This window comes from Dasypus novemcinctus, chromosome 24, assembly GCF_030445035.2.
Source record: "Dasypus novemcinctus isolate mDasNov1 chromosome 24, mDasNov1.1.hap2, whole genome shotgun sequence".
In the NCBI taxonomy this organism is placed as follows: Eukaryota; Metazoa; Chordata; class Mammalia; order Cingulata; family Dasypodidae; genus Dasypus; species Dasypus novemcinctus.
Window position 1 is genome coordinate 66,455,965 of NC_080696.1, and position 26,480 is coordinate 66,482,444.

The 26,480-nt window shown below is 42.3% G+C and overlaps 1 protein-coding gene across 6 annotated transcripts in view; it reads right to left on the minus strand.

The window, feature by feature from the left end:
- The window catches only part of DIDO1 (death inducer-obliterator 1), a 60,918-nt gene that overhangs the window by 22,053 nt on the left and 12,385 nt on the right, over nucleotides 1–26,480 (minus strand). For 3 of the 6 annotated variants that reach the window (XM_058287301.2, XM_058287302.2, XM_058287300.2), the window contains exons 2-7: nucleotides 15,162–15,346; nucleotides 13,902–13,985; nucleotides 11,994–12,834; nucleotides 10,693–11,014; nucleotides 8,473–8,685; nucleotides 6,781–6,994 (exon numbers count right to left, since the gene is read on the minus strand). In XM_058287301.2, the coding sequence (XP_058143284.1) occupies nucleotides 6,781–6,994; nucleotides 8,473–8,685; nucleotides 10,693–11,014; nucleotides 11,994–12,832 (1,588 nt within the window). In that variant the 5' untranslated portion in view covers nucleotides 12,833–12,834; nucleotides 13,902–13,985; nucleotides 15,162–15,346. Of the gene's footprint in view, nucleotides 1–6,780; nucleotides 6,995–8,472; nucleotides 8,686–10,692; nucleotides 11,015–11,993; nucleotides 12,835–13,901; nucleotides 14,015–15,161; nucleotides 15,347–26,480 lie in introns of all 6 variants that reach the window. The other 3 variants (XM_058287304.2, XM_058287303.2, XM_058287299.2) reach the window with 1 other exon arrangement.

The window sequence follows — 26,480 nt, forward strand, 5'->3', positions numbered from 1 at the left end:
AAACATGAAATTAAAATTACCCATTAACAAAAACAGTAAATAGTAAATGAATATACTAAAAAGCAGTTACTTTGTAACAGCTGCTTGTGCCCTTTTACTGTCAGTTTTCCTTATCCCTGACCTATACCTCAGCTTGTAAGTACAATTAGGTAAATAAAGTATTAGTAAATGTTCAGTAAAATAGTAAAATGTTCAGAAATCGGTGATTCTAGTGGCAAATTGGCTAAAATATTCTTTCCTGCACTTGCTACATTCCTGTCCCCTTCCCACTGTGCTGAGCCCAGGGAAGGTGGACTGCAACGGTGGTGACAGTAGTGGAATGTGGACTATTACTGGCAACAAGCTAACCATGTTATTTTTGGGCAAAGCTAACATTCAACCTGCAGATTCATCTAAATTCATTAACTTTATGTTGTGTATAAGCGGAGAGGGGGAGGATTAAACAGTCAGGAAAAAAAGTTATTCTAGAAAAACAGGAGTTCCCCCCACCCCCCAAGCCGCTTTCAGGCTCTGACATCCCCCGTGGGGTGGTCAATTTTCCGGCTAGTCAGCAATGGTATTGTATGGGTAGCTCTGGCCAAGTTCTATCCGTGGTGCTGGATGAAGCAGGCGACCAGCTGGTGTGTGTGCCCTTTGTGCAATTCTTACTCAAAGCCTCCTTTAGCTTCCACTGGTGCATCCTTTGAGCCTGCTGGAGGGGGAGGAAGCATGTTGCTCCAACTCCAGGCACAGGCACTGACCCTGAGAGCCTACTCAAACCTTAGTAGCTACAGAAGTAAAAGCCAGTGGGCAAGGTCACGGCCCCATGAAATTGTCTCTGCAGTCTGGCCACTTGCTTATCATGGAAACACGTCACTAGGATTAAGCCTAGACGTGAACACGGGGCCTGCAGGAGGCTCAAAAGAACTATTTGGCTCATTTCCCAACAGGCATGACCCGAAGCATCCTGTCCCACTTGCAGGCTGGCTGGGGAACTGCAGTATCACCAAGCCGCATTAGCAGGCTGGGGCTGGAGGGACGAAAGGAGGAGTCAGACCCCAGGTCTCCAGTGGAACTCTGCGGGTCATAACGTGGGCAGAACCTGTGCCACCGCCTGCCTGCTCCCTGCAAGACAGATTAAAACATGGAGCACAAAGGGTTTGCAGCAGTCAGAGCCAGCCCCACAGTAACAGGGGTCTTAGTGGTTGCTCCCACCAGACTTGTCTTCACAGGTGAATGAACAGGTGAAAAGCATTCATAACTATTGCAGAACAGATGGTTTTATACTTTTAGGAGACAATTTATCTTCATCTCCAGATAGGAAACTTCCAGAGAGATGCCTAAGTGGGCCCACTAAGGTATCTGTGAACAACCCTAAGGAAAAATTAGAATGTTCAAACATAACAACAATTGACCATAAAAAGCAAAACAAAGAAACCAAACGAAAATGAGTTTGTGTTAAGATTACTGAATCAGAAAGAAAGACTTAAAAAATGTGTGTAGTAAGTTGTAACGGCCAAGGGAATTTGTAGATCTCAAGAAAGAACGAGTGTGAGCCCTTTGGCAGAGGTGCACACAATAACTCAGCCCTTTTGGGGTCGCAGGCACCTTCTTAGTCACTGACTCTTACCCACCACGCATTCCCCATGCTTTGACTTCAGAAACTAAAACTAGGTCAACTACAGCTTTATGTATTTCCTATAACATGAACCTGAAAACCCGGACTCCAAGGAGATACTGTGGAGGAAATTGTGTGAGAATTCCATTGGCTGCAACATCAGTTCCACTTTGTTCTCAGTATGATGTGTACAATAAAGTTTCCCATTTCAATTCTGCTTCTTCACTGTCAAGACTTTTCCGTGTGAAAAATCACTGTGCCAGTAGCAAAACAAAAAATTTGGCTTTTGCTTCTCTCAACACTCAAGTATTTTCAAATGAATTATTCTTTTAAAAGTGTAAGTTGAGTGCTTTTATATCAGAAAAAAAAACAAAACGAAACATGGGTAATTCCCGAATAAGTCAAGGAAGTACTGTTGCTTCTGAGAGTATACGATATAATTAGAATGTTTTCATGTAAGTTAGCAACCCAACTGTGGTTTTGGGACCCGTTCAGCTGACGTCCCATACACCATAGCAGTGAGGTGCACATTAACTCATCCCCACAAGAAATGTACGACCACCAATTGTACGCCTGCTGGTGAGTTGCCCTTCCTCAATTAGGTTCATATATAGTATTTTGAAAATGAAACTAAAACCTGACTCTTGTTGGGTTGGCATTCATAAAGTACAAAGAGCTGGTCCCATCACACTTCGACATGAACCACTGAGCTGAAACTGGACGAGGGCCCGTGGGAAGACAGGTGTTCCACTGTTCGCGCCCGCTCATCTGGAGTCTGTGATCTGGCCCAGCGCAGGTGTCTCCGTGTTGCTGCCAGAACCAGGATTCATTTAGGGAGCTGCTGCTTTTCCGGGATCTCCCAAACGGGTAACAAGCACTCTGATTAATAAGGTTATGGTTTAACCAGCATTATTTATTTGTGCTTAAACTGTTTACTACTTAAGTCAACATGATAGGGCCATGTTAAAATAGTCTATTTCTCTCCCCCACAACCCTCCCAGTCCCACAGGGTCTTAGTCTGCAAAAAACCCCAAAATTGAACTGCACCAGGCAGATACAGTTAACGAGTATGCAGCCAATTACCTTATTTTCTCTTCTTGCTGAACTCCTCCATGTTGGTGGTAAATTAAAGTTGTCCCAACCTTCATTTAAAGAAATGAAGATGGCAAAAATTCTTATCTTCTATGTTTGCTTCTCTAACTTTTAGAAGCTAAGAATGTGCGTGTCAATGTGTTACAGAAAAAAAAAAAAAAGATTAAGTATTCCACAATTTTATGCAAATATATCTGAAACTTGTCACCATGTTGGAGAATGAAAGCAGGCTTCTTCAGGGACCACCTTTGGACTCTTATTTGACACTGATAATACCATCAAAGGGACTGTCCTATGGTATTAATCTTCAATGGGATATTAGAGTCAATCCGTACTTCTAAAAGGCTACATGTAGTTCCCTGATGAACTGGACCAATCCTGCTGGACACCCAACACCTTGCCGAGCCAGAGCCACGGGCCAGTGCTGAAGGACTTCACCTAGGAAGCCATCCCCTGAACTAATTTTCTGAACAGTGGGCTATTGAAGTTGATAAAAGTAAAACCCTTCAAAATATGGAAAGATGCCCTTACTGACAACCAAGAAAACTTCAGCTATATGGTTACAGTTAAACAGCTATCAACCTAAATCCTTTACCAGTATCGTTATTGAAGGTATTAAGTACACCAAGTTTTGATTTTTCATCTAATGGGGGTGGAGGAGATTGGTTCAAAGGTACAAACTCTAACAGCTGATCCCTCTCCAGCCTCGTTTTCATTACTATTGCCAACTCGTGAAAGCATAATGGCTCAGGTGAGTGATAGCCATCCCTCCCCGGCTTTAAGACTCCAGCATCCCCACGTGTTTTATTATAGGACATTTGCCCATCTTTCGCCTTTAGCGAACTATGCTTCTGGAGACACACAGGTGCTATTTAGCCCTCTTTCTGGAGACCTGTATCCCACCCAATCCATTTCTCCATTATTACTGGACCAAAATTGGCATGCGCAAATGAACTAAGGGGAAAGAAAGGCTTGTATCTGGGTACGATGCATAACCATCTGGATTTGGGTTCAGAGGCTATTGAGCGTTTTCTATTTTAATTCCCAAAGCTCGGTGGCAAAGTGTAGAAATTTCACTTGTCCAGTCAAAATTTGTTCAAAGCCCCAGTGCTTTAAGTAACCTAATGAGCCATTTGGGGAGTACAAAATACTAGGGGAGGAAGTGTGCCCATTACAGGGACATTTTGCAAATCAATTTTCAGCCTCTTTATGCCTTGACAATAATGGGAGAACAAAGTAGAAATAGAGGGGGAAAAAAAAAACATATTAAAGAACCGGATCTAAAAACACAAAAACAACATCACAATCTTGGGGGGAAATAAAATGCAAATTGTTTCCATTAAGCTAAAGATGTTGTACAGAATAAAGTCTCACACCAATTTAAAAAAACTAATCAGAGGAACAATTAGGAGCATGTTTAATTACATCACCTGAAGAACATTAACAATCTATCGAAACTTTAATGGATCACACACCCTCCTTAGAACAGCAAGAACAAGCTTCTGTGCATAGAAAGAGCTTCCCTGATTAACAGATTTCTCCCCACCTTTGCTGAAAAGTTGTACCTGAATCCACAACCCAAGGTCAGCACTAATGACTTGGGAAGGAAAGGAACTCTAGAGCGTTTTCACAAGGTAGCAGCGGCAGCAGCGTTTCGGCTGTTTGCTGGTTGTTTTCACAAAGTGTGCATAGAGCCAAAGGTGGATCAGCTCAGGAGGACAGACTTGAAAGCTCCTTGTAATAACTGTTCCATTGTCAGCCTCAGGCCGCATCTTGTCCACCATCTCCCTGGAAAGTGTGCCCCGCAAACCAGCCAGGGAGGCAGGGCAACAGGGCTCTTGGGGGGTGGGGGGGGCATGGGGGACACAGAGCTCTAGTGAGCTCCATGCATGGTACCCCAGCTGGCTGGACCTACCGGGGCTCAGGGAATATACCCTGCCATTGCAAAAGTTGAAGTGCTACTTTGGGGAGAGACGGGTAGACGTGGTAATGGCTCCTCAGCAATGTGGACTTCAGGTTATTTTATCAAAGAACCTGCTCTCCCCCCCCCCCATCATCTTTTGGGAAGATGACATTTCTGGAATAATGAAAAACCACCAGAAGCAATTAGCTCACAAGTATTTTCCTCACGCATGCTATACATTTTGGATATACATCAATTTTAATTTTGAGATATGGATGTGCTGGGAAGCTTAATCAGTCATTAACTTCTCCCCACTTTCTGTCAACTGAGGCAAATCAGCTTCAGTGAAGAGATGTGTTGGAAGTGCAGAAAAAGGGAAAAGGTGGAAAAGGTCAAAGAGAACAATCCCTATGAGCAGAGAAATGGAGACTTCTAATTCATCTCCCCCATCACCTTCCGCCTCTTCCTTCCCCTCAAACACTGGGGATGGGAAGTAAGAATCCAGGATTGCGAGGACTCGAATCCACCCTTCTGTCCCATGTTCCCCACCAACTTTTCCTTTCTCCATGTATAGGCCTACTAAAACTCCACAGCTGGGGTTTTGGGACAGCTTTCCAATTCTGGTAGACAGACTGTAATTAATTGAAACTAATTACACAATTATCTGTATTTTGGGTATATTCCCAGTTTTGCTTTCCTTTATTGTTATGTGCCTATAACCAAACCTGATGCATTTTAGCACAGTATTAAAGGGACTGCTTCCTACTCCTTCACGGGTGAGTGATGCTTCATTTTAAGTGTGCCCATTACTTCTGTAAAAGTGCTATCTTGTAGAGGTGCTATGATTTGATGAATTTGAGATATGTATTTGATATGAAATTCTAGGCTCCAACAACTTGAGATATACAGACCCACTATATACAATTGGTTAATTCTGTTAAACAACTTCTAAAACCTGCAACTTTGAAAATATTCCAGTATTGCCTTGCAATTCACTTGTGATTAGGTCTTGGCTCTTCTTACATTTTCACAATGAGAATTTAGTGACATACATTTTTAACCCCACTCTATTTATAACATACCTTCATGAACACTTTCCTTAGATGATTTGCTAAAAAAGGCGGACTGGACGGGAGGCTGCAGTGTGCTTCCACAATACTGGATTTTAGGGCTATTTAACCTTTTGGTGTTTTCTAAAAAGGCACAAATGCACTACAAACAGCATAGAAAATGAAGTGAAAATAACCTTAATAAAAGAATAAGGTGTGCACTAGGAATCTAAGTTAAAATTTCTAAAAATTTAACTTTTGAGCTTTAGGCTGAAAAACTAGAACAAAAAGAAGAGAATCAAGTGACATCTAATCTGGGATTTAAAACATCTCTCTGAAATATCTCAGCTTCTTCCAGTGATCTGAAATTGGGAATAGTCTATCCATGCAAGAGAGGAGGGTTTGGCAGTCAATTAAACCTAAAATATCAAACCTGTAATTTGCCTTTGGTAAAGATATTAAAAAGTACAGAACACACATCACATTCACTCACCTTGGTACTTTTTGAGCAGTAGTAAATAGGCCTTCAAAATTTTGAATGTGTTCATATGGGTATGTAGTGTGTGAGTCACATATGAAAAAAATTCCTACCTGTCCACCCAAAAATAAATTCAATCCTGAAAATTATGCATAAACTGAGTATCAGATCTAACTGGCAGAAAGGGATTTCTGCAACATATAGAAGACCTGATGATTACAAAGGCTGAAAAGACATGTGAGAAAACTGCTAAAGCTAACAGGGCTGTAATAAAAGTGATGTTTGGACAATGATGAATTCTGAGTGGTTGGCAGTGTATCTATCAAATCCAATTTTGTTTTGAATACAAATACTTACCAGAGTCTGATAATGAAAATAAAGGTATTAAAGGAATCAACCATCAAGATAAAAACATTCTGCAATGAGGTTTGTACAGCTTTTTTGAAAACACTGATAAGTCACAACAGACTAAGGATGTGTATACAGGGCCTCAGGCAGCGGCTCAGATATGGGAATCTGCTTCATCTTTGGTGGGTGCATCAAGTGTTTATGACCAGAATAAACACATGGCTAAAATTCTTAATCCTGGACAGACCCAAGTGGATGGTTATCCAGAAAGAATGGAAAGGGTCCATGAGGCTAGCCCCTAGGTGATACATACATTTATACAACAGTGATGGCGAAAGAGCAGCAGTCTTTTCTGGCTTTACTGCATTGTAATTGTGATCGCTTGCCCAAGACGGCGTGCTGCTTTCAGAAGCTGTTTCCTTAACATGTGCTTCATTCCTAGAAGGCGCTACCACAGTCTTCTTCACAATGTTTTCTTTTTTGTCTGGAGCTGGTCTCTTGTGCATAGAAGAAATTTTAATGCCCGCCTGGATAATCAGTAAAATCTTAATCATTAAGGAGGTCAGATCATACCTTAACTTCATTTCACCTCATAATAAGGACAATGATACCACCTGGTCATTTCCAAGGCCCCCATCTTGACCCCAGACACTGCTTTGACCAGCAGTGCCAGCCAGGTTTCACTGGTACACCCAGCAGGCCTTGGCATTCCAACGTGACAGCTGGGATTGCCACTATTTTTGAGTGATGTGAAGGGGCTCCTCCACACATGGGCGCTGTAAACCTTTTTTTTTTTTTTTTTCTACTCAGGTACTGGGGCCAGGAATTGAACCTGGGACCTTATATGTGGGAAGCCAACACTCAACCACTGAGCCACATAGGCTTCCCTGAATTGGCTTTTTAGATTGTTTTTATTTTTTCAGGAGGCACCGGGCACTGAACCCGGGACCTCCCATATGGGAGGTAGACGCTCAACTGCTCGAACCACATCCACTCCTGGTAAACCCTTGAAGTGTGAGGTTGTGACGGCCACAGTGAATCAGCCATTTGTGCTGGGCAATGAAACAAGACAAAGGGGGATGGGTGCACTTAACACCTTATCAGGGGGATTTTGGAAAGAAGACAGATGCACAACTGTATTTCAGTATTCTCAACTGAAAATAGAGAAGTTCAGGGATGGTGGTAAGGGCCCAGGCTTCTCTTAGCACCTTCATTCTCTTACTGTATGCAGCAACAATGCTTCCATGCCTCTAAGCTTCAAAATGAGTAGCCTCGGAAATTAAATCCTCTAAAGGCTAGACAAGCATTTAAAAATAAACACGAAAACTCCCCCAAACACTAGTAATGCTTTGCTTGTGAGATATGTAATAGAGGTTGTAAGGCAGTTAAGTCAACCTGATCTACAATTCCAGAAAGGATCTTCACATATAGGACAAGTCTGTGATGTTTTAAAACTACCGGAGTGTCGAGCAGAGCGGCTGTAGCTCAAATGGTTGAACACCTGCTTTCCATGTATGAGGTTCCAGGTACCTCCTCTAAAAAAATATAAATAAAAACAAAAACAAAAAAACCCCTGGGTTCTCTCCTAAGCACACAAACCAGATGAAAAAGAGACAATCTTAATAGCTAGGTCTTCAGAGACTTAGCAAAAAAGCAGTTTGCTCAAGAACATACTTCTTGTGCCTACCGGACTCCCCTGTAAGTAAACTTTTTACACTAACTACAATGATTACCAACTCTTCTTGAAAAGACTATATGTAATATTTATTGACATTTTACAGTTTGAATGCAGCAGACATTTTCTGCATTTGCATTAATCCCTCAGCTAGGGGGAAGAAAAGAAAACATAATATATGCTGCTTATCTTTAATTCTTGTCAGAAAGTGGGTGGAAGGGGTGAAGGCAAAAATAAAGGTGATACGATCTGCATTACATTTACACCTGCTCCCTGAATTCTACAAATAAACTTTTTGCTTAAACTAGTTAAATGATGGGTTAAACTTACCTGAACGCTACATTTTGGAAGACTGAGCTTTTCTGGTTTCATCTTGGTCTTTTCCTTCAGTTTTGGTTTCTGTTCTTGACCTGAACTTAGAAATTTCATAGTAGCTGCAGCATGTTTAAGAATACAGTCATTGCTGCAATAGACTGAGTCAGGCTGCGCCACGCTAGAACACCCAGGACCAATACATTTTGATGCCCCAGGAGCCTCTATAACCTGCAGAGTGAAACACGTGATTTCAAACAGTGCACTCGTCATTTCCACCATTTACGAAACTGTAAAATCACTTCTTACATACCAAGGTTCCTGTTCTTAATCAAGAGGCACCAACAGCACTTTAATGTGATAAATTTGATCTCTGTGTATTCCAACTACATGACCCTATTTCCCCTGCAGAAGATGTTCACATTCTTACTAGCCCTTTATGCCACCTATGGTGGGCAAAATTCTAAAATGATCCCCAGCATCCTACCCCCCACTCCCGCCCCGCGAGTGTAGACTTCACACCCACGACTAGGTTCCCTCACAAGGAGCTTACAGATGTAATTAAGGTTCCGAATGAGCTGAGTTACTCAAAGGAGCCTTAAAAGTGAGAGGGGGCAGGGCTTCATTGGCTCTGAAGGAGGAATCTCCCATGTTGTATCGGCCATGTAGCTAGGACTTGAGGGCAAGGTTGCCAGATAAATCTCAATTTCAGATAAGTAACTGTTTAGTATATGAATCTGCAAAAATGAGACAGCACAGACGTAATCGGAGAGCGTCTGTAAGAAGATCTTTCTCCAGCGGAACCTCCAATGAGAGACAACAGCCCCAGCCCTGGCTAACACCTCAGTGCAGAGGGCTGGGCCAGACTCGAGCACACAGGAACTGTGAGCAAGTCAAAGTGTGTTGTTTAAGCTGCAGAGCTTGTGAGAATTAGTTACACAACAGAAAAATGATATATCCCAAGAGCTAAATTTTGTTGATTCTTTTTATAATAAATAATGTATATTCTGAAGGTCTAGACTAAATACACATAAACATTTCAACCAAATGTACTTGAGGAACATTTCTTCCTCAAATTAAATAGTTAAGGCAACTGTTTATCCTCCGTAAGATCTAAAATTTACTTACAATAAAATTTAGGCTTATGTAGCCTCAAACTCACTGACAATACAGACATTAAGATGCTGTACCTACTAATTTCCATTAATTTGCCTTCTTAATGACTAAATGTGACATTAGTAGTCAATATCATGTTTCCACTTAATACATCCAAAATAACGTGTTTTAACAGCCCAGTCCTTGCAGCACTTTATGGCTCTGTGCTGACAGAGGCAAGAGTGTTAAGGCCGAGATGCCTGTAAGAGCCACCTCAAAGTCTCTGTGCCCCACCTGCTGGAGGATGACAGGCAGGCTAGAGGCCCACCAACCAACCCAGCCGGCAGGTGAGGGCAGGCACCCCCCCCCACCCCCATTCAGGGTTAGCTAGGGATGAAGGAAAGCCTAGAGGAAAACATGTTCTGATTGCATCTCCTCTACTGGGAACTGGAAAGGGAGAACTGGGAGGGCATGAGACAGTTCTCAGCAGCAGAAGCTACAGCCATGCAGAAAACATGGGAAAGAATCACAGTCATGAAGGGACATAAACACCAGGTGTGAAAGAGCAATGAGCAAACAGAGAGCAGACACAAGGACGAGTACTTGTGGCAGTCCGAGCCACTTCCTGAGGGTCGGGTCAGCGGCAAACGGCCAAGCCACCTCAGGCGCCGATGCAGAGGCTGCCCGTCTTCCTCACTGAGATGGCTTTTTATCACCCCACATATATCCATGCACACCTCCCTCAGTGCTTCTCAAAGTGAGACACTAGTTGTCTCAGAGATGCATGTTTATTTCAATCAACTAGCACCAGGCTCAAAGATTTCATTAATATGAATAGAGGGGCTAGTTTTCTAAAAGTGAGTCCATTTACTGAAAAGTAAGTAAGAACATAGAAGACAAATACTGTTGAGAAAAAAAAAGTGACAGATGGTGCCATGCACAGGGGTGGAGTGTGGGAGGCTCGTGCTGAAGGCCCAGAAGCTTCTCTGCCAGAGCACAGCCCCATGAGACAACGCCCGTGGCAGTACAGACCTAGCTGACTCCAAACAAAACCAACTTCTCGTTTTGGTGTCTCTATTATCAACAGTCTGAAATCCATAAAGTCAACCCTTTCACATTTACCTCTGTAGGCAAAATACTTACAGGTTGAAATATCTTGAGTTTTTTCTTGCCACTTGGATGTGCAGCTTTCTCAATTCTACCCTTTATTCCTTGGTCTTCACTAGATTTTTGTTCAACTGTTCCTATACTTGTAAAATCTGTGCCATCAGCATTTCCATGGCTAAATTTAGTTTCCTGCTGATCTGTGTTTTCTGAGTTAGCCTCATCCTGCACCTGCAGAATGGTACAATTCGGGCAGATATAATCTTCCCCATTCCTTTCCAAAAGCCTCCCTCGAGCCTCAGATATGCCCACACAATCTCCATGAAACCATTCTTCACATCGGTCACAGCAAATCATAAATCTGAAATTAAAAAATAATGTTATTAGGAATGGAAGGTGAGCGCGAAAAGTCCAAACATCCAATTTTAGAAATACCAGTAAGTCAAACTGGTTTTAACTTTTCCACAACGAAAAAAAAATGCAAATATACAGAACAGTAGAGAAAGTACAGAGAAGAACACCCATTTCTTGATTTTATTAACATTCAACAAAATTTGCGTCATCTTTTGATGGGAGCATTTTAAGAGTAAACCATAGGCCTGAAGGCATTCCACCCCCCAGATGTTCCGGTATATGTATCTCTAGAAAATAACAACGATATCTTTACCCCACCTAAGAAATCAAAGTGTTTCCCTACTGCCACTTGACACCCAATCCTAGTCAGAGGCTCAGAGTTGCCCGAAATGTCCAAATTGGGTCCTTGAGCCTGCCCAGGGCACTGCTGAGACTCTTCAAGGTGGGTTACCGTTCAGGATGGGAGCCAGTCGCAGGAAGCTGGTGGGACTGGCAGCGAGCACTACCTGTGTGTCACTTCACGCCCACCACTCTGAATACAAGCAGTGGCATGGGGCTCATGGCTACTGCAGTGGACAGTGTGGCCCTGGGTAGTCCCTATCCATGCCTTTTCTTTTTTGACAGTGACAGCTTATCTTTCTTAACTGACCAATTTATTCACCTAGCCCAACTTTTTTTTTTTTAGGTACCAGGGTCTGAGGATTAAACCCAGGAGCTCGTATGTGGGAGGCTGGTGCTCAACCACTGAGTCACACCAGCTCCCTTGAGTTGTTTTTTTCATTTTGTCTTTTTTTTTTTCCTAAAGGAGACACTGGGAACCGAACCTGGAACTTCTTATGTGGGAGGTGGGTGCTCAACTGTGTGAGCCACATTTGCTTCCCCCAACTTTTAACTCTTTAAATCAAATACAGTGAATGGAAAGCGTCCTGCTGCCTGCATCACTTGGGTTTCCTGGGAGCTGGGGCAGCTGTCCTCTCGTGACCTACCTGTTGTTATGAGGCTGCCGGCACAGGCAGTACAGGGCGCTGGGATCGTAGACCTCACAGTCCCGTTTATGTCTGAGTGAGTCTTCGGGTTCTTCCTCTTTAATTCCCTCAGCTGCTTTCCCTTCCAACTTGCTCTCTCTGTTGTCTTGCACTGCCTGGGACCCAGCTACCGGACCAGTCTCAGGTTCCTGCCTGCTAGGCAGTGAGCTCTCCGTAGTTTTGCCTGCCTCAATGCCCACAGTCTCAGCTGGATCCTCCTCACGACGCTTCTTCCTCAGGCGATTCTGTATCCCTTTCGGGGGCCTATCAGTGGGCTCTTGCTCTCGCTTTCTCCGAAGGCGATTCTGAAGCTCTTTCAAAGTTAACCCATCGCTGTCACTGTCGGAGGCGTCATCATCATCTTCACCTCCTTTTGCCTTTTCAGAAGAGGAGGGTTGTTCCTTAATACCTGTGGAACCAGACTTTGGACCACTTTTAATTTCAGAGGCACTTTCTACGCTCCCTTCAGAGGCAGTTTCAACATCTGTAACTGGACAAGACGTTGGCTCACTAGAATCTTCAAGGGAGACAGCAACAGTCTTTCTTCCTCTGCGTCTAACTGTTGTAAGAAATTCTTCCACTCTCTCAGTACGCTTTGGCTGCCTCCCACTGCGCCGCAAGGAGAGGCTTTGCTGCTGCTGCTGGGGCTGCTGTTCCAGAGGATCTACCTCAGCATCTCCTGCACCCTCCCGCTTAGCAATTGTGGTTCTTCGAAAACCCCATGTTTTCCTGAATTCTTTACTTGTGGGTTTGATGGTCTTAGGCATTTCATCACTGCTCGGGTCTCCTTTATCATCCATACCTAATGGTAAAATGTAATCAAATCATGACCGATGTTAATAGTCTACATTTTTGAGCGAATGACAAACAACTGAGCTAAAAGATCACACAACCTTTAATCAGACACAAGAGGGAACATCACCTACACCAATGTAAATTTATGAACACTGATGAAATGGAGCAATATTCTACCTATGAAAAATGAAGTTTTACATTAAAGCAAATCATTCTGACCAATGCTTTCCAAAGTGTGGCATGTGAGATGATTTGAGTTGGTTCATGAAGATTTTACTAGTTATATAATTAATGTTTTTTAGACAAAGCACAGCTAGAAAACCGAGCCTACAATTTCACCATTTTACTGTTTAGTACAAGGCTTTGCAAAACATCGTACGAAAAAATATAAGAAAAATATGAAATACGTAACAGTATGAGTGGCGCAAGAACACAACCAAGTCTGTGAAGGCAGGCCAACTCCGCCCGCCGCAGCAGGCTAGCGAAGGCTGTGTGCTCAGTGCCCATGCCTGCGTGCAGGGATGGACTCAAGCCCCCACCCCCAATCAGGCTGCTTCTGACCACAGGGCACAGTATTACCCATGCTGGCTGCGGCCTTGCCTTCAAGAGGATTGGACGCTTCTGTCTCGGGCCCTTGGAACCTTGAGCTGCCAGGTAAAAAGTCTGACCAGCCTGCCAGAGGGACCACATGGAAAGGAAGAGGGTCTGGCTGGACCCAGCCTTTCAGTCATCCCCACCCACGTGCCAGACAGAGTAAGGCTGCCTCCGCTCCTTCACAGCTGCTGGCTCAATGCCAAGTGGCCCTGGAGGACACCAGGTAGAAGGCGACCACCCAGATTCCTGACCTACAAGCTCATGGGGTATAATGTGGATACTGTGTTAAGCCCCTAAGTTCTGGGGGGAGTTATTATGCAGCAACAGGCAACTGGAACACTCAGAAATACTGAACTGGGCAATAACTTTTAAGGTATATTTCTTCTCTTTCTCCTTCTAATAGATTATTAAACATTATCATGTTTTGGAAACCTTTACTCTCTTGCTTAAAATGGCAAAACCTGAAAATACAACATATACCTTAAAACTTCTTTTCCAAGGTGTCCGGGCTTCAATCACATTTAAATGCTAATGACGACTCTTGAGTTTATGTCATGTTCCATCCTAGGAGAATGACTGGTATAGAATGAAACCTTAAAAAATATATATATACAAAACTCAAATTCACTTGCAATCAGTTTTTTGGTTTTGTGTTTTTGTTTTTCCTACTAAATGCTATCACTTCACATTTCCCTGTCCAGCTCTGTAGATGCTGAATGTAAGCAACCGCCTGCTCGAGGAAGCTTGAGGAAGTTGCCGTGACAGCACTTAGTGTACGGCAGTGAGAACCACACCAATTCTTTGGTCACCCGAGGTGACTCATTTCTGACAAAGGGCGCAGTTGAATTAATTCAGGGTCGCCGACAATGATTTTATTTTCTTGGAGCTGCCTGGTGATGTGGCAAGAAGAGCTTATAGGTACACTGTGACTATGGTAAACAACAGCTAAGTCAGGAAGTGTGGGTTCCTGCTCTGAGCTGGCTGATCTTGAGCAAATCACTCGGAACTGCTCTTAACCATGAGGATATGCTGACTTCAAAAGGTTACAAGCTTGAAGGTAATAACACGAAAACCCTTTTGAAAACAGACATGCTTCTTACAAAAAGAGTTGGTACATTAAACTGTACTCCACAGTTTACAATGGTTTTTCATTCTTTCTAGAGGTTTTACTTTTAAGAAAACAACAGTGTTCCTACTTATGCAAACCAATTTGTAGCAACTTTGACTAGCCATCTTAATAAGAGTCAAGCTCTATATGTTGACTTCTCACTAAAGATGCAGGTTGAGAGGCCATACTTCTAGTGTTTCTTAGCCTTGAGGGGCTCACATCAGCCTTCCCAAGGAAGTTCAAGTGGGTACAGTCCCTTCGCCTCAGAAGGCCAGCAGTTCTGGATCCCATGAAGCTCACACAAGGTCTGGGAAAGAAACCTGATTTCCACCTCAGTGGGGATATCTTTCTGACAGATTCCCCTCCACAAAACACAATTGTCAACAAAGAGAATATTCACAACACAAATATATATATTCCCATTAATAAAATAACAAATGCAAATGAAAGGAACACTAATCTTAGCATGATAAAACATTCATCTAAAAACTTGAGGATAATGTTTAAATATTTAAAACAAATATGAATGTAACATATCAGTTTTATAATGCCACTTTAAAAAATAAAATGGGATGTCAAACCTATTAAGTTAAACTTTTTGTTGTTGTTATTCTGTATTACTGGTACTTTACCTGCCCAACACTGAAAGCTTGGATACTTTTTCCTGAAGTCCTAAATACAATGAAAATCCTGGCTGATGAAGTCCTAAACAGCCAGGCCTTAAAGTACTGCTGTTGTCAGTCACTGTTCACAAATAACAGGATTCGGAGTTTCAACAACTCAGCTTATCTACAGACTGCTCCCATGGAGTAAGCTCCTAAAAGAAAGGAAGAAAACGTTTTATTTTTATAGATCTTAACTAAAACCACACATCGAAAAACGCATATACAGTGTGATCTACAAAGACATTGTGGAGCCCAACCCCCTACCCCCATGAAACAAGGCCTCCTATGCTTACAAAGAACAGATGCTACCAGGATACTAGTAACGTATTACAAGAATGGGGCAAAAAGCGCAGAAGGGAGCAGGAAGTCTTGGTTGGTGCACTGGCAGGAGGCAGGTATGAAACTGGTCAAGACCATGCTGAGGCTTCAACGACATGAAGAGGAAAAGTTTTTAAAAATCAGCGATCGATAATCCTTCCAATTATAATCCTCCTTTTGAGACGGACATAGCTCGATAAAACCTACCACATAACAGAGACACTTGAACAAAATGTGAAAAAGCTGAACAGCAAAATGGTATCTGCTCTATGCGAACACTGCGATGTAAAATACCAACTCAGAGGGTAAGACCTTGAAATATGGAAAATAGTTGTTAGCATGTTGGTGTTACTGTTATTTATTTCTTTAAAAAATTCCTAGTAGTGTACCTATACTACCATTTTAATTTAAAAACCCAAGAAAACTTTTAGAAGACTTGTTTATGATTTCTAAACATTCATGTGGTTTGCTCCACATGTGTGTATTTAAAAGCTGTTTCTCTGTATACGCCCTCACTGAAGAAGCCACTATTTCTAACTGGGTCCTCAATCTGTTTTGTTTTTTTTTTTTTAACCCTTTTACCACCTACCCGACCAAGCCCCACTCTCCCAGCGTGGAGCCCTACATCTCACCTCTTCCTCCGCTTCACTCCAACTGCCTTCCCCCTAACTGCTGTCTCCCAGGGTGACCTCAGAACAAAGAGCACAAACATTCTGACTCAGCTCCTTTTAAAGAGACAGTGAACCAGTGCCTTCAGCACCGCCTGCTAATTCTCCAGTGCTCACCTACTGTCAAAGGGCACTGGCAAGGTCACATCCTCCTTAATATGCTAAACCTATCCAAAATGACTGCTTCGAGGTCAGAAACTTCTCAGAAAAAACCTTTGTATTCACAATACTGAGCACTTATAAGAGCAAGCAAATTAAGATGTTCTCAGGAATGGAGAAAACTTTTTAAAATTAAATTTGTATTTTAATCTGGGGGAAAAAAGTTCCCAGATTTGCACTCTGAATCAAAGAGAGAAAGTGTATTTTTATTACGAGAAATGAGATAAAGTACATATCAATTTAGATAATTTGGTTAATTTAGCATGACGATATTTGCAAAATTGATTTAATTCTTTCACAACACAGAACTGTGAAATTTCAGTTATTGCAAAATAAAAACATACATTTATCAAGACAAAAGTAAAAAAAAAAAAAAGGTTATATTCCTAACAGAACTATTATATACACACTATAGCAAATTAAATGGGAAATGTGCTCATAAAACTGTTACCACATCATACATTTCTAAGTGCAATTCCCCCCCCCCAATTACAAAAACTACCATTTCCCAGGTGCAAAGTGTTCCACTTCCTACTAAATGGAAGAATAATGCAGTTAAACCTAAGGTTCTAAAATAAGTCATCCAAGTCAACATTTCTCAGTTTCTCTCATAACAGAGTCTGCAAAGTTACCAATGTGCAGCCAAGTGGCTGAAAAGAACAACAAATCAAAATCAGGACCCACAGCTGATTTCCCAAACAAGCAACTCTACCTTTTTGGTCCCGGCCTTTTTACATTTAAAAATTGAGGAACCCACAGAGCTTTTGTTTGTATGGGATATATCGATTGATATTTCCAAATTTAAAAAATTAGAAATATTTATTCATTAAAAATTAATTCCATTACATGTTAAAACTTTTTGTAATGAAAAACGGTATTTTCCAAAAAAACCCTCAAGTGTTAACAGTGACACATACAGCCTTTTACATTTTTGTAAATCTCGGGCTTAACAGAAGACAGCTGAGTTTTTATACCTGCTTCTGCATTTAATCAGTTGCCATATAGTTTTGGTTGAAATATATGAAGAATATCCTGCCTTACAAAAGATACGTCATTAGTAAAGGGGCATATTTTAACAGTCTTTGTGGATAACTGTGGCTCTTCTTTGATTCCACACTGAAAACTCAACCAGTAAATGTTTTCTTAAAGGTTAGTTGCCAGGTAGATTCTGAAACCAGGACCTTTTCATACTTTGTTACACATTAAAATGCCCTGGTCTGTCATGCACTTTTACCCGTGTGTGCTGCGCATATGGAAAACATGGTTCACTGAATTTTGCAGAGATTCCAAATGTCAACACAATCTCATCAGCCATCTTATGTACTAGCTAAACAGTCAAGTTCACAAGGGCAGATACAAGTTTGCCAAAATTCCAATTTTCATTTGAAAGTTTCAATTTTATCATTAGCAACAAATATTGTTGGTTGCTTTCTTTGAGACTCACACCATTTGTTTTCAGGAAAATGTCTGCCAAATTCCCATCTGAGTAACCACGGTCTGGTGACAGGTTGTTATTTCAAAACAATGGTGGTGTAAGAAAGGGGCTAGCTCAGCTCACAACTCAAATAATTACCTAAGTGCCCCTACTGGGGACAACATTCCCACCTCAGGATGCAGCAGACATGCTTTTCCAGGTGTCTGCCATTTCACCACACAGAATGCTATTAACAGAATGTACTTACGGGATGAGATTTAATAAAATCGGTAATTTTCACAGCTTCATCAAGGACATCCTTATGGAAAACTGGCATTTTTTAAAACCACAAAGGTATGGTGGTGAGGAGCACAACGAGCACTTTCATGCCACCAACTTGCTTTGCTTTTGCTCCACCACAGCAAATGTCAATCCGGAGAAAAAGGCCAGAGGTCTTACTTCTATTATAAAAATGATTCTGGGGAAGCGGATTTGGACCAACTGATAAAGTACCTGCCTACCACATGGGAGGTCCAGGGTTCAAACCCAGGGCCTCCTGACCCATGTGGTGAGCTGGGCCATGTGCAGTACTGATGTGCACAAGGAGTGCCGTGCCATGCAGGGGTGTTCCCTGAATAGGGGAGCCCCACGCACAAGGAGTGCGCCCTGTAAGGAGAGCCGCCCTGCACACACCTAGGGCTGATGCAGCAAGATGACGCAGCAAAAAGAGACACAGATTCCTGGTGCAGCTGACAAGACTACAAACGGACACAGAACACACAGTGAATGGACAGAGAGCAGACAACTGGGGGAGGGGGAGAGGGGAGAGAAATAAAATAAATTAAAAAATAAAATGAAACAAAAAAAGATTCTGGCCTCTTAGCTGCAAGGGTTTCAGGGGCTTCAGGGGTCCATGGCACATGCTTTGAAAACTTATGCTAACATACCACTTCTCTTGGTTTGTAACACAGTGGTTATATACAATGCAATAATTATAAGGATCTATACTTCAGAACTTTATGTGCTTCCTTCCACAAAATTGTCCTAAAACCTCTGAATTTTCACTTTCACTTCCCCAACTCACCAAAACATTAAGCTGCCAGAGTGAATTTCTTAAAAGTAAAACTCCGCTCCCAAAATGCATTACTCAAGGTATTAAAAAAAGTTACACCTGACTTTACAACCACTGTAAATCTGAAGGCTCAACTTTTTCTATCCTAATAGGCTTAAAGTGAGTAACTGAAGCTCGATCACTTAAAGACGTTAAGTTCTACAAACTTAAAGGACTAATTTCTTAGTAATTTCACCTCTAAGACACTTACAATATGCTAAAGAACCATAACTACCTTCCTATTTTCACAGTGTGGCAATCGTGAGAACACAGCTATGGCTTTTTACCCAAAAGATAAGACAAGTGCATGTTTTTCCCCACCTGGTGGCAAAACACTGCCCTTCATCAAATCTCAATTCTTCCCTGGAAACAATATTCAAGATCAGGAGGATGGGAAAAAAGCATAACAAAACACAAAAAATAAAAGTATGAAAATTTTTTGCTATAACAAAACTTAGAATTTTGGACTCTGTTAACTCAAAAACTTTTATTGATGTTGACAGGCTAGGTCAAAGTTTACATATATTTTTATTTCCTTTTAAGGGTCTTGTGTTTCAGCAACTTTTATTCTTGTCGATGAGGAGAGCAAAGATACTAAAAGTTCTTAAACTACTAATAGAAAGGAAGACAAACTTTCCAATAAAAGACGTTTTAGAATTTTTGTAACAGAAAAGTCACTAATGGGGATATGCCTAGAAATTTCAGACAACTCAACACATCCTCAAAGTATGAGCATTCTCTTTCAGAGCAGATGGTTTCACCTACATAAAATGACAGCGTACAGCCTGCTCTCCTTACCCCACCCAACCTTAAAGGGTCTACAACATACACTGTGCTTGTTCATGGAACAAACACAGAAGCTGCTACTCAGAGATCAGATTTGGGTCTACAAAGTAAAACCAAGAAATCCAAATTTTCATTTATCTGAAATTAAAATCAGAATCTAACTAAAATTACATTTATATCTTTTAGAAGGTCATGACTAATTTAAAGTGTTGTAGCTTACCAAAAGGCACTGACATTATTAAAATTACTCTGTTGGAGCCAAAGAATTGCAATACAAGTTTCTCCAGAGGTAAATAAAGAGAAAAATTTAGAAATTCCATGCACTTTCATAAAGAAATATTTTTGCTTTATAAATACTCGGAGATAAATAGCAATAACTTGTCACCTCAAGTCTCTTCTAATGCTACCTTTCATGGGCTCCCCTCTTGTTGCTCAGTGAAGAAAACATGGTCTCACATCATGCTAGAGACTGTCCAAATCCTTGATCCTAGGGCCCTACGTGGTTTTGATAAGTCTTAGTAGGAAGTCATCTGAGTGGCCCAGACTTGTCCTCATTAGGAAACCTGCCTCTGTGATGTTTGAAAATGTTAAATACCTGAGGTCAGCATGGGAGCGAGTCCTCCCGGATCCAGCTGACCACCAGTGGCAGAGGACAGGGCTGGGGGAGGTGTCAGGGATGTCACACAGAACGGGACAGACCGTACATCACCTCACAGAGCTGGACGTGTACTCAGGAGCACAGGGGTGGGTGTGGGGGGCTGCTGCTTCCCCTCAGAGACTCAGGGTTCTTTAGCTGTTAATAATTGATCCTCCAGGGCTCCGAGTTTGCCTTTACAACCACTTTTGGTCTGTGTGGACTGGTTTACACCATGCCCCTCCCGGCACTACCACGAGATCCTCGCACCCCCGCACTGGTCCAGAGTGTGCTCTGCCTCAGTTGACGCAGCTGCCCTTTTGGCTGCTTCCTCTGAAAGTACTAGCTGGAGAACGCCACCCCTCCCCCACCCTGTTTTCACTGCTGCAACAGCCCTGAGGTCCAGTGAGAGGCTGTGATAACAAAGGCTAGATGACAACAGGCGTCAAATGCCACTGCACAAACAAAACTGCTGCCCTCTCCCCTTCTGGGTCTTCAGGCACAAAGCCTAACTGGATGCCCAATGTTCGGGAGCCTTCCTTCCCACCCAGCTGGCACCCAGGCGGTGCCCTGGGCCTCTTGCTCTGAGGTGCTGCCCAATGCATCGCCGTGCTGCGGGAAAGCTGTACACACCACAACAGCCTCACCTGTGAGACCGCCAGCCATACTCCACTCTTCCTCAAAAACAAGGTCATCACTGAGCCAATTAGTCCAAAGGCAACACCTATCTTCCTAAAAGTAAGCCATTTTGCCAGGGTTAAGGTTAGAGCTAACTACTTTTTAAACATTCAATGCACAATGATAGAGGATTTCTAATTGTTTGCTAGAGCAGTGGTTCTCAGTGTGGTCTCGAAGACGTCAAAACCATTTGCACCACACTTTTAGGCCTCACTGGCCTTTTCCACTCACTGTCAGGAATGCAAGGCCGTTTCCTTAACCCATGTGTGGTACTGCAACAGAAGGAAGGCAGAGGCAAATGTGGGCATCCAGCTGTCATCCATTAAACCAGACATTGAGATTTGCAAAAATGTTATAAAAAAAAAAAAAAAAGTCACCCACCTCTCTGAATTTTGTCTTAAGAGAATACAGCTAGGCTTCCTAAAAGGTTATTTATTTTAGTAGGGAAGGGCTTTGTCTTAGTTTGCCAAAGGTCTGCTGATGCAAAGTACCAGAAATGTGATTTTTATAAAGGCTTTTATTTACTTGGGAGTAGAAACTGACAGTTCCAAGGCCATGAAAGTCCAATTCAAGGCACCATAAGAGGTGCTTTCTCATCAAAACCTGCTACTGCTGTCCCTGGTGTTGCCACATGGTACAGCAAGATGGCCACCAATCTCTGTGAGATCCCTGCCTTCCCTCCAGAATCTACCATTTCTTGGAGCTGTGCTGTGAGCCATCGGGCTTAGGGCTAGTCTCTTCCCGGGCCTTGTCACCAGTCTCCGCTGCTATATTCTCAAGTTCAGCTGTAAGCTATCAGGCATAGAGCAGGGTTGGTCTCCTCTTGAGCTGCTCCAGGGGCCCAGCCTCTTGGGAGCTTTGTTGTTCGTCAGAGGGGATTGCACACTGCAGAATTAAAACACACCAGCGCCCCTTATCTTCTGTGAGTCTCAGGGTCTCCCTTTCTATCCCTTTCCAACAAGAGGGCGGAGACTCAACATGAATCAAGCCCCACTGATGCAATCTAGTCAATCAGGTCTCACACCCACAGGAATGATTAGTTTAAAACATATTTCTCTTTTTGGGATTCATAAAATAATTGCAAACTGCCATATATTACTATTTTTTAAATGAATTAAGAATTTGAGCATCTCATTTGTATGTCAAACATGTTAAATAAGTTTAGGAGCGTAAAGAGGTCCTGATTTTAAAACGTTTGGTAACAGCTGACATAAAACATACAGATTTACAATGAGCAGAACTTCATAAGGCTGCTTATGTGCTATGCCAAAGGAAATCCAGGTGCCTTCCCATTCAGCCCTTAGTATGTGTAGTATTGCTTTAGTACTCAATTTTTCCAAATATTCCCGACTTTAATTGCTCGGTTTCATATGATTACACTGTAACTGAGAAGGCACTGATTTCTACTAGTGAAAATGTAGCATTCACACCGTGACTGCGGCCTAACTTCAGTCAAAGCGAATGGGGTTCAACAAAGAAAGGCAGGCCTCCTCTCACAGCTCCTTCTTATAAAGGTATCAGGAACTTGAGCCACAGCCCAATGGCCAAAAATGATGCTTAGTTAAAACTGCCCTTGAAAAGGACCCAGGACCTAATTAACTTATCTTCCCTTTCTTTCCCTAAGTCAGCAGAAGCCAATGTCTACTTTTGCATATGCTTGTTTTTAGAGGTTGTATGAGACGTTCGAGCTTAAGACAAAACAGTTATAGAAGAAATAACATGATTTTTCTGAATCGCTTTATACAGACTCAAGCGTGTTTAACACGCAATTTCACAGTACTATCATTACTGCAGGGGTGAAAGAGTGAAGAAAAAGGATATTTTACTACTAAAAACATGCTATAAAGTATAAGAACACTGTTCAATTCCAATCTAACAAACTCAGAGTCCACAGTCAGCTTCCACCCAGCCTTGGGTGCTCTTTGGTGGGGGGAGAGGTGCTACGGCATCTCAGGGAGGACCCCTCCCTCTTGGTATAGGTTTAGCACCCCTGGTCTTGATGGCTACAGCCACTACAGCTAGCCCTCCCCAGACACTCACAAATGGGGTAAGTGCCTGGTTAAGCAGACTGGGGGGAGGGGGGAGGAATGGAGGTTCTAGGGGATCACACACGCGTTTTAAGGTAAGGCTGCCCCTGGCTTTAATCCCAGCTATGGGCCTAAGAGTGGGGTGTACTGGGCAAGTGCACTTCCTGCAGCTATGCTTCCCAGCTGTACAATGGGGGTACTTCTGATCTAAGGCAGTTTCTTAACCGGATGTGAAATGGATGGCATCGAGTGTCAAGTCAGCACAGTGCTTGCCCACAGCAACAGCCAGGCTGGTAAGGGCTTGGGGAAACAGGCCCTCTTAGGTGAGTCTGTGTCTTCAACAAAATTTACTGGAGCCCATGATGTGCTAGGCCCAGGGGGGCAGGGCAGGTCATATACCTCTTCTCAGAGAGGGTGGGAGGGTTTCACTTGCACCAAGCAGAAATCAACTGGAAATACAGATGCATCGATAAAGATGCTTGCAGCCACACTTTTATGATGGTGACTAGCTGAGGACAAACAAATTTCCATCAATTCCATCATCAGGAGATGAGTCTGAAAAATCAAGAAACATCCATATAGCATAATCTTGTAAAACAGCAATTAAAAGGATGAAGACCTGTGCTCACTGACGTGAGCAGAGTGCTTCACGAGTTGTGAAGGCAGGGAGGCCCCCAGCCAGCCTCAGCACAGGTGTGACTGCTCCACCCTACCCCACGCGTGCCCCTGCTGGCCAATTTGTGAACGGCCGTTAGTGGGACTTCAGAGGGATGGCAATTCTGTGGGGTTTTTAAAAAAACTTTTTTTTCCATATTGTTTTAATCATGTACATATTTACTATTTTTGTAATAAACATTGTAAAGCTATTTTCATTTTGGAGAAAAATGTTATCTTTTCATAAATGTATATTAAATGCTATTTAAGTATCTCTATCAACAGATGAAAAATAAAACCAAAGCACATGTTTGGTACTTAAAGAGGAAAATAACTGTCCTACAAATTACTCACCAAGATAATCACCACTATTTAGTAAGTTTTATAATTGTGCTATAAGGATTCTTATTAAAATAAATACAACTACCTAGTCAACTTCACATAGCAACTTGCCTTCAAAATACTACTTTGAAAAAAAAATGCTGCCTAAGCAAGACAGAATATCCTTCAGGTGAGAGTCTGCTTAGACAAGTGAGCTCAGTTCAGACTGGTTTCCGGCCTCTTTAGCAGTGCTAGTCAGTTAGCCTTTGCAATGGAATTATCACACATCATTTAATAGTAGTCATAAAGAGGCTAATGTTAGACGTCCACAGAAAGGGAACCCACTGCTTAAATAAAAGAAACACAAAGGGGAGACTCCTTTCCTAACGGGTGTCCCCCAGGCATGCTGGAAGTGCAGCCATACAGGGACCCAAGGACAATAGGGAGGGATCCCCCAACACATTCAATCTCTGTTTTGCCAAGAGACAAAATGGGAATCACCTGGTGTCCTCGGGCAGGTGTACATAAAAGGTAAAATGGGTCATGTCGACAGAAGTACAAAATCATCAGGACCTCAAAAGCTCACAAATTATTACTGAAAAGACCACTCACTCCCTTGGGCTGCTCAGGAACTGCTTCCAAGTGAATGAGATCCTCAGAGCCTTAGAAAGACCTCAAAGTGTCAGCCGGGCATACTCTACTACTGCCAAAAGGAAAGGGGAATGAGTCCCCCATTCCACTCCCTTCTCTACCCATGTGAAGTCAAGTTCCACACACCTCTCCAGGCCCACTTCAAACCACACTGGATGAGCTCCCTTCTCCAAGTCCCAAAGACACATCTTCACAACACAAGCCATTGTGATGCTTACCACACAAACTGTGAGCTTTACTGTTTGCCAGGAAAGAAATCAGTAACCATGGATAACTAGTAGGCAGTAAGGTACGAGGATGACAGCCAATTACAAAACTTTATTTACTTGTGCCCTTTCTTCATATCAAAACAGAACTCGCTTTCTTTGAAGTAGCCAGAACTTAATCAAAATCCTAATAGGAGAAGCTCTTGGTGGAAAACCAGATGAAAACTAAAGACAGACATTGTTGAAACTAGTCGGCAGGAACAGACGGCCTCCTTCCTCTGTATGCAGGTGAGCAAGGAGAGAGAGGGCTTCAGAAGCGCAGCAGGCAACAAGTTTCACTTTTCTTCCCAGGTGAGACTGCTGTGCTGTCTACGGTGCATTTAAAATGGGACAATAAATAGTGAACTGTCAGAAGGAGGATACTCCAACCAGAAGTGCCACTAAGGAACTATATCTTAGGACAATGGGTTGGCAAAAGTCATTCAAATGAAGGAACTGGAATAGTGTCATGAGTTCCCCCCATAAAGTTGTCTTCAGAAAGACCAGGATAGCATCATCCTTGGTCACTGCCAAATATCCCTGGTGTTCAACACAGTATGCAATAAATACCTGCCAAACCTATCAAAGAATGGTTCTAAGGTTTCATGGATTTTATTTCTTTAAAATGTGTGGCTAAAACATCTTTCTTGGAAGTATATTTCAGCCAGAGCAAATGTGGCTCTAAGAAAATCATGGAAACTTTATATAAGGTATAGTAGTTGAGGACACAGAATCTGGAGCCAGAGAGAGAGCCTAGTTCAAACCCCAGCCCCTTGATCTTGGGTAATTTTACTGCTGTGTTTCAGCTACCCTAAATTAAAAATGGATATAACAGCACCCAAATCATTAAATGAGTTAATATAAGGAGATGAGAAATTGCTGTGAAAAAGGTGTTGCAATGCTCGGTGTTTTAGCTGTTATGGAATGGTAAAGAGAGGCTCCGCTTTACAATGGCACCACTTGATGGGTACAATGAAGTTACGTGAATATGAAAAGGTCTTAAAATCCAATTTTTCTTCTGTATTTGCCCCTTAACTCTCATCAGTATCCAAATGATGTGACCATCCATATCTATACTTGAAGAATAAATTAAAGAGTATCTTTGTTAACTTGTAATTTAGTCAAGCTGTTGTTACCTAAAGCCCAAGCTCTAAGCTTATATGAGGGACTATTTTCAAAGAAGAAAATTTGGTCCCGAACCAGTGCCTCACGACCTAGCTGAGAGCACCACTGAAACAGCAACAGAAAGGAGAATGCAAAGAGATCTGAGTGTCAGTCGAGAGAGACCGAGCCAAAAGCATGACACCTCTCCATAAAATGCTAAAGTTGCTCTTTTCTACTATCAGAATTACCGGGGGATAAAACGTGACACAAATATCAAACTACATCCAATTAACAAAACCATGCAATACGAAGTAAAAGTCAGTATTTTAAAGTTAGGTATACACTTAAGAAATCACAACCAATTTTCTGAACGCCTTTGTTTCCTAAAGCACGAAATATTCCACAAATATTGTAATACATCTTTTACAAGTAATGAGCTAGAAATCAAAACTATCAAACTAAATGAAGACAGAGGAAACCACACGAAGGTTTCGCGATGAAGCGAATTTATGATCC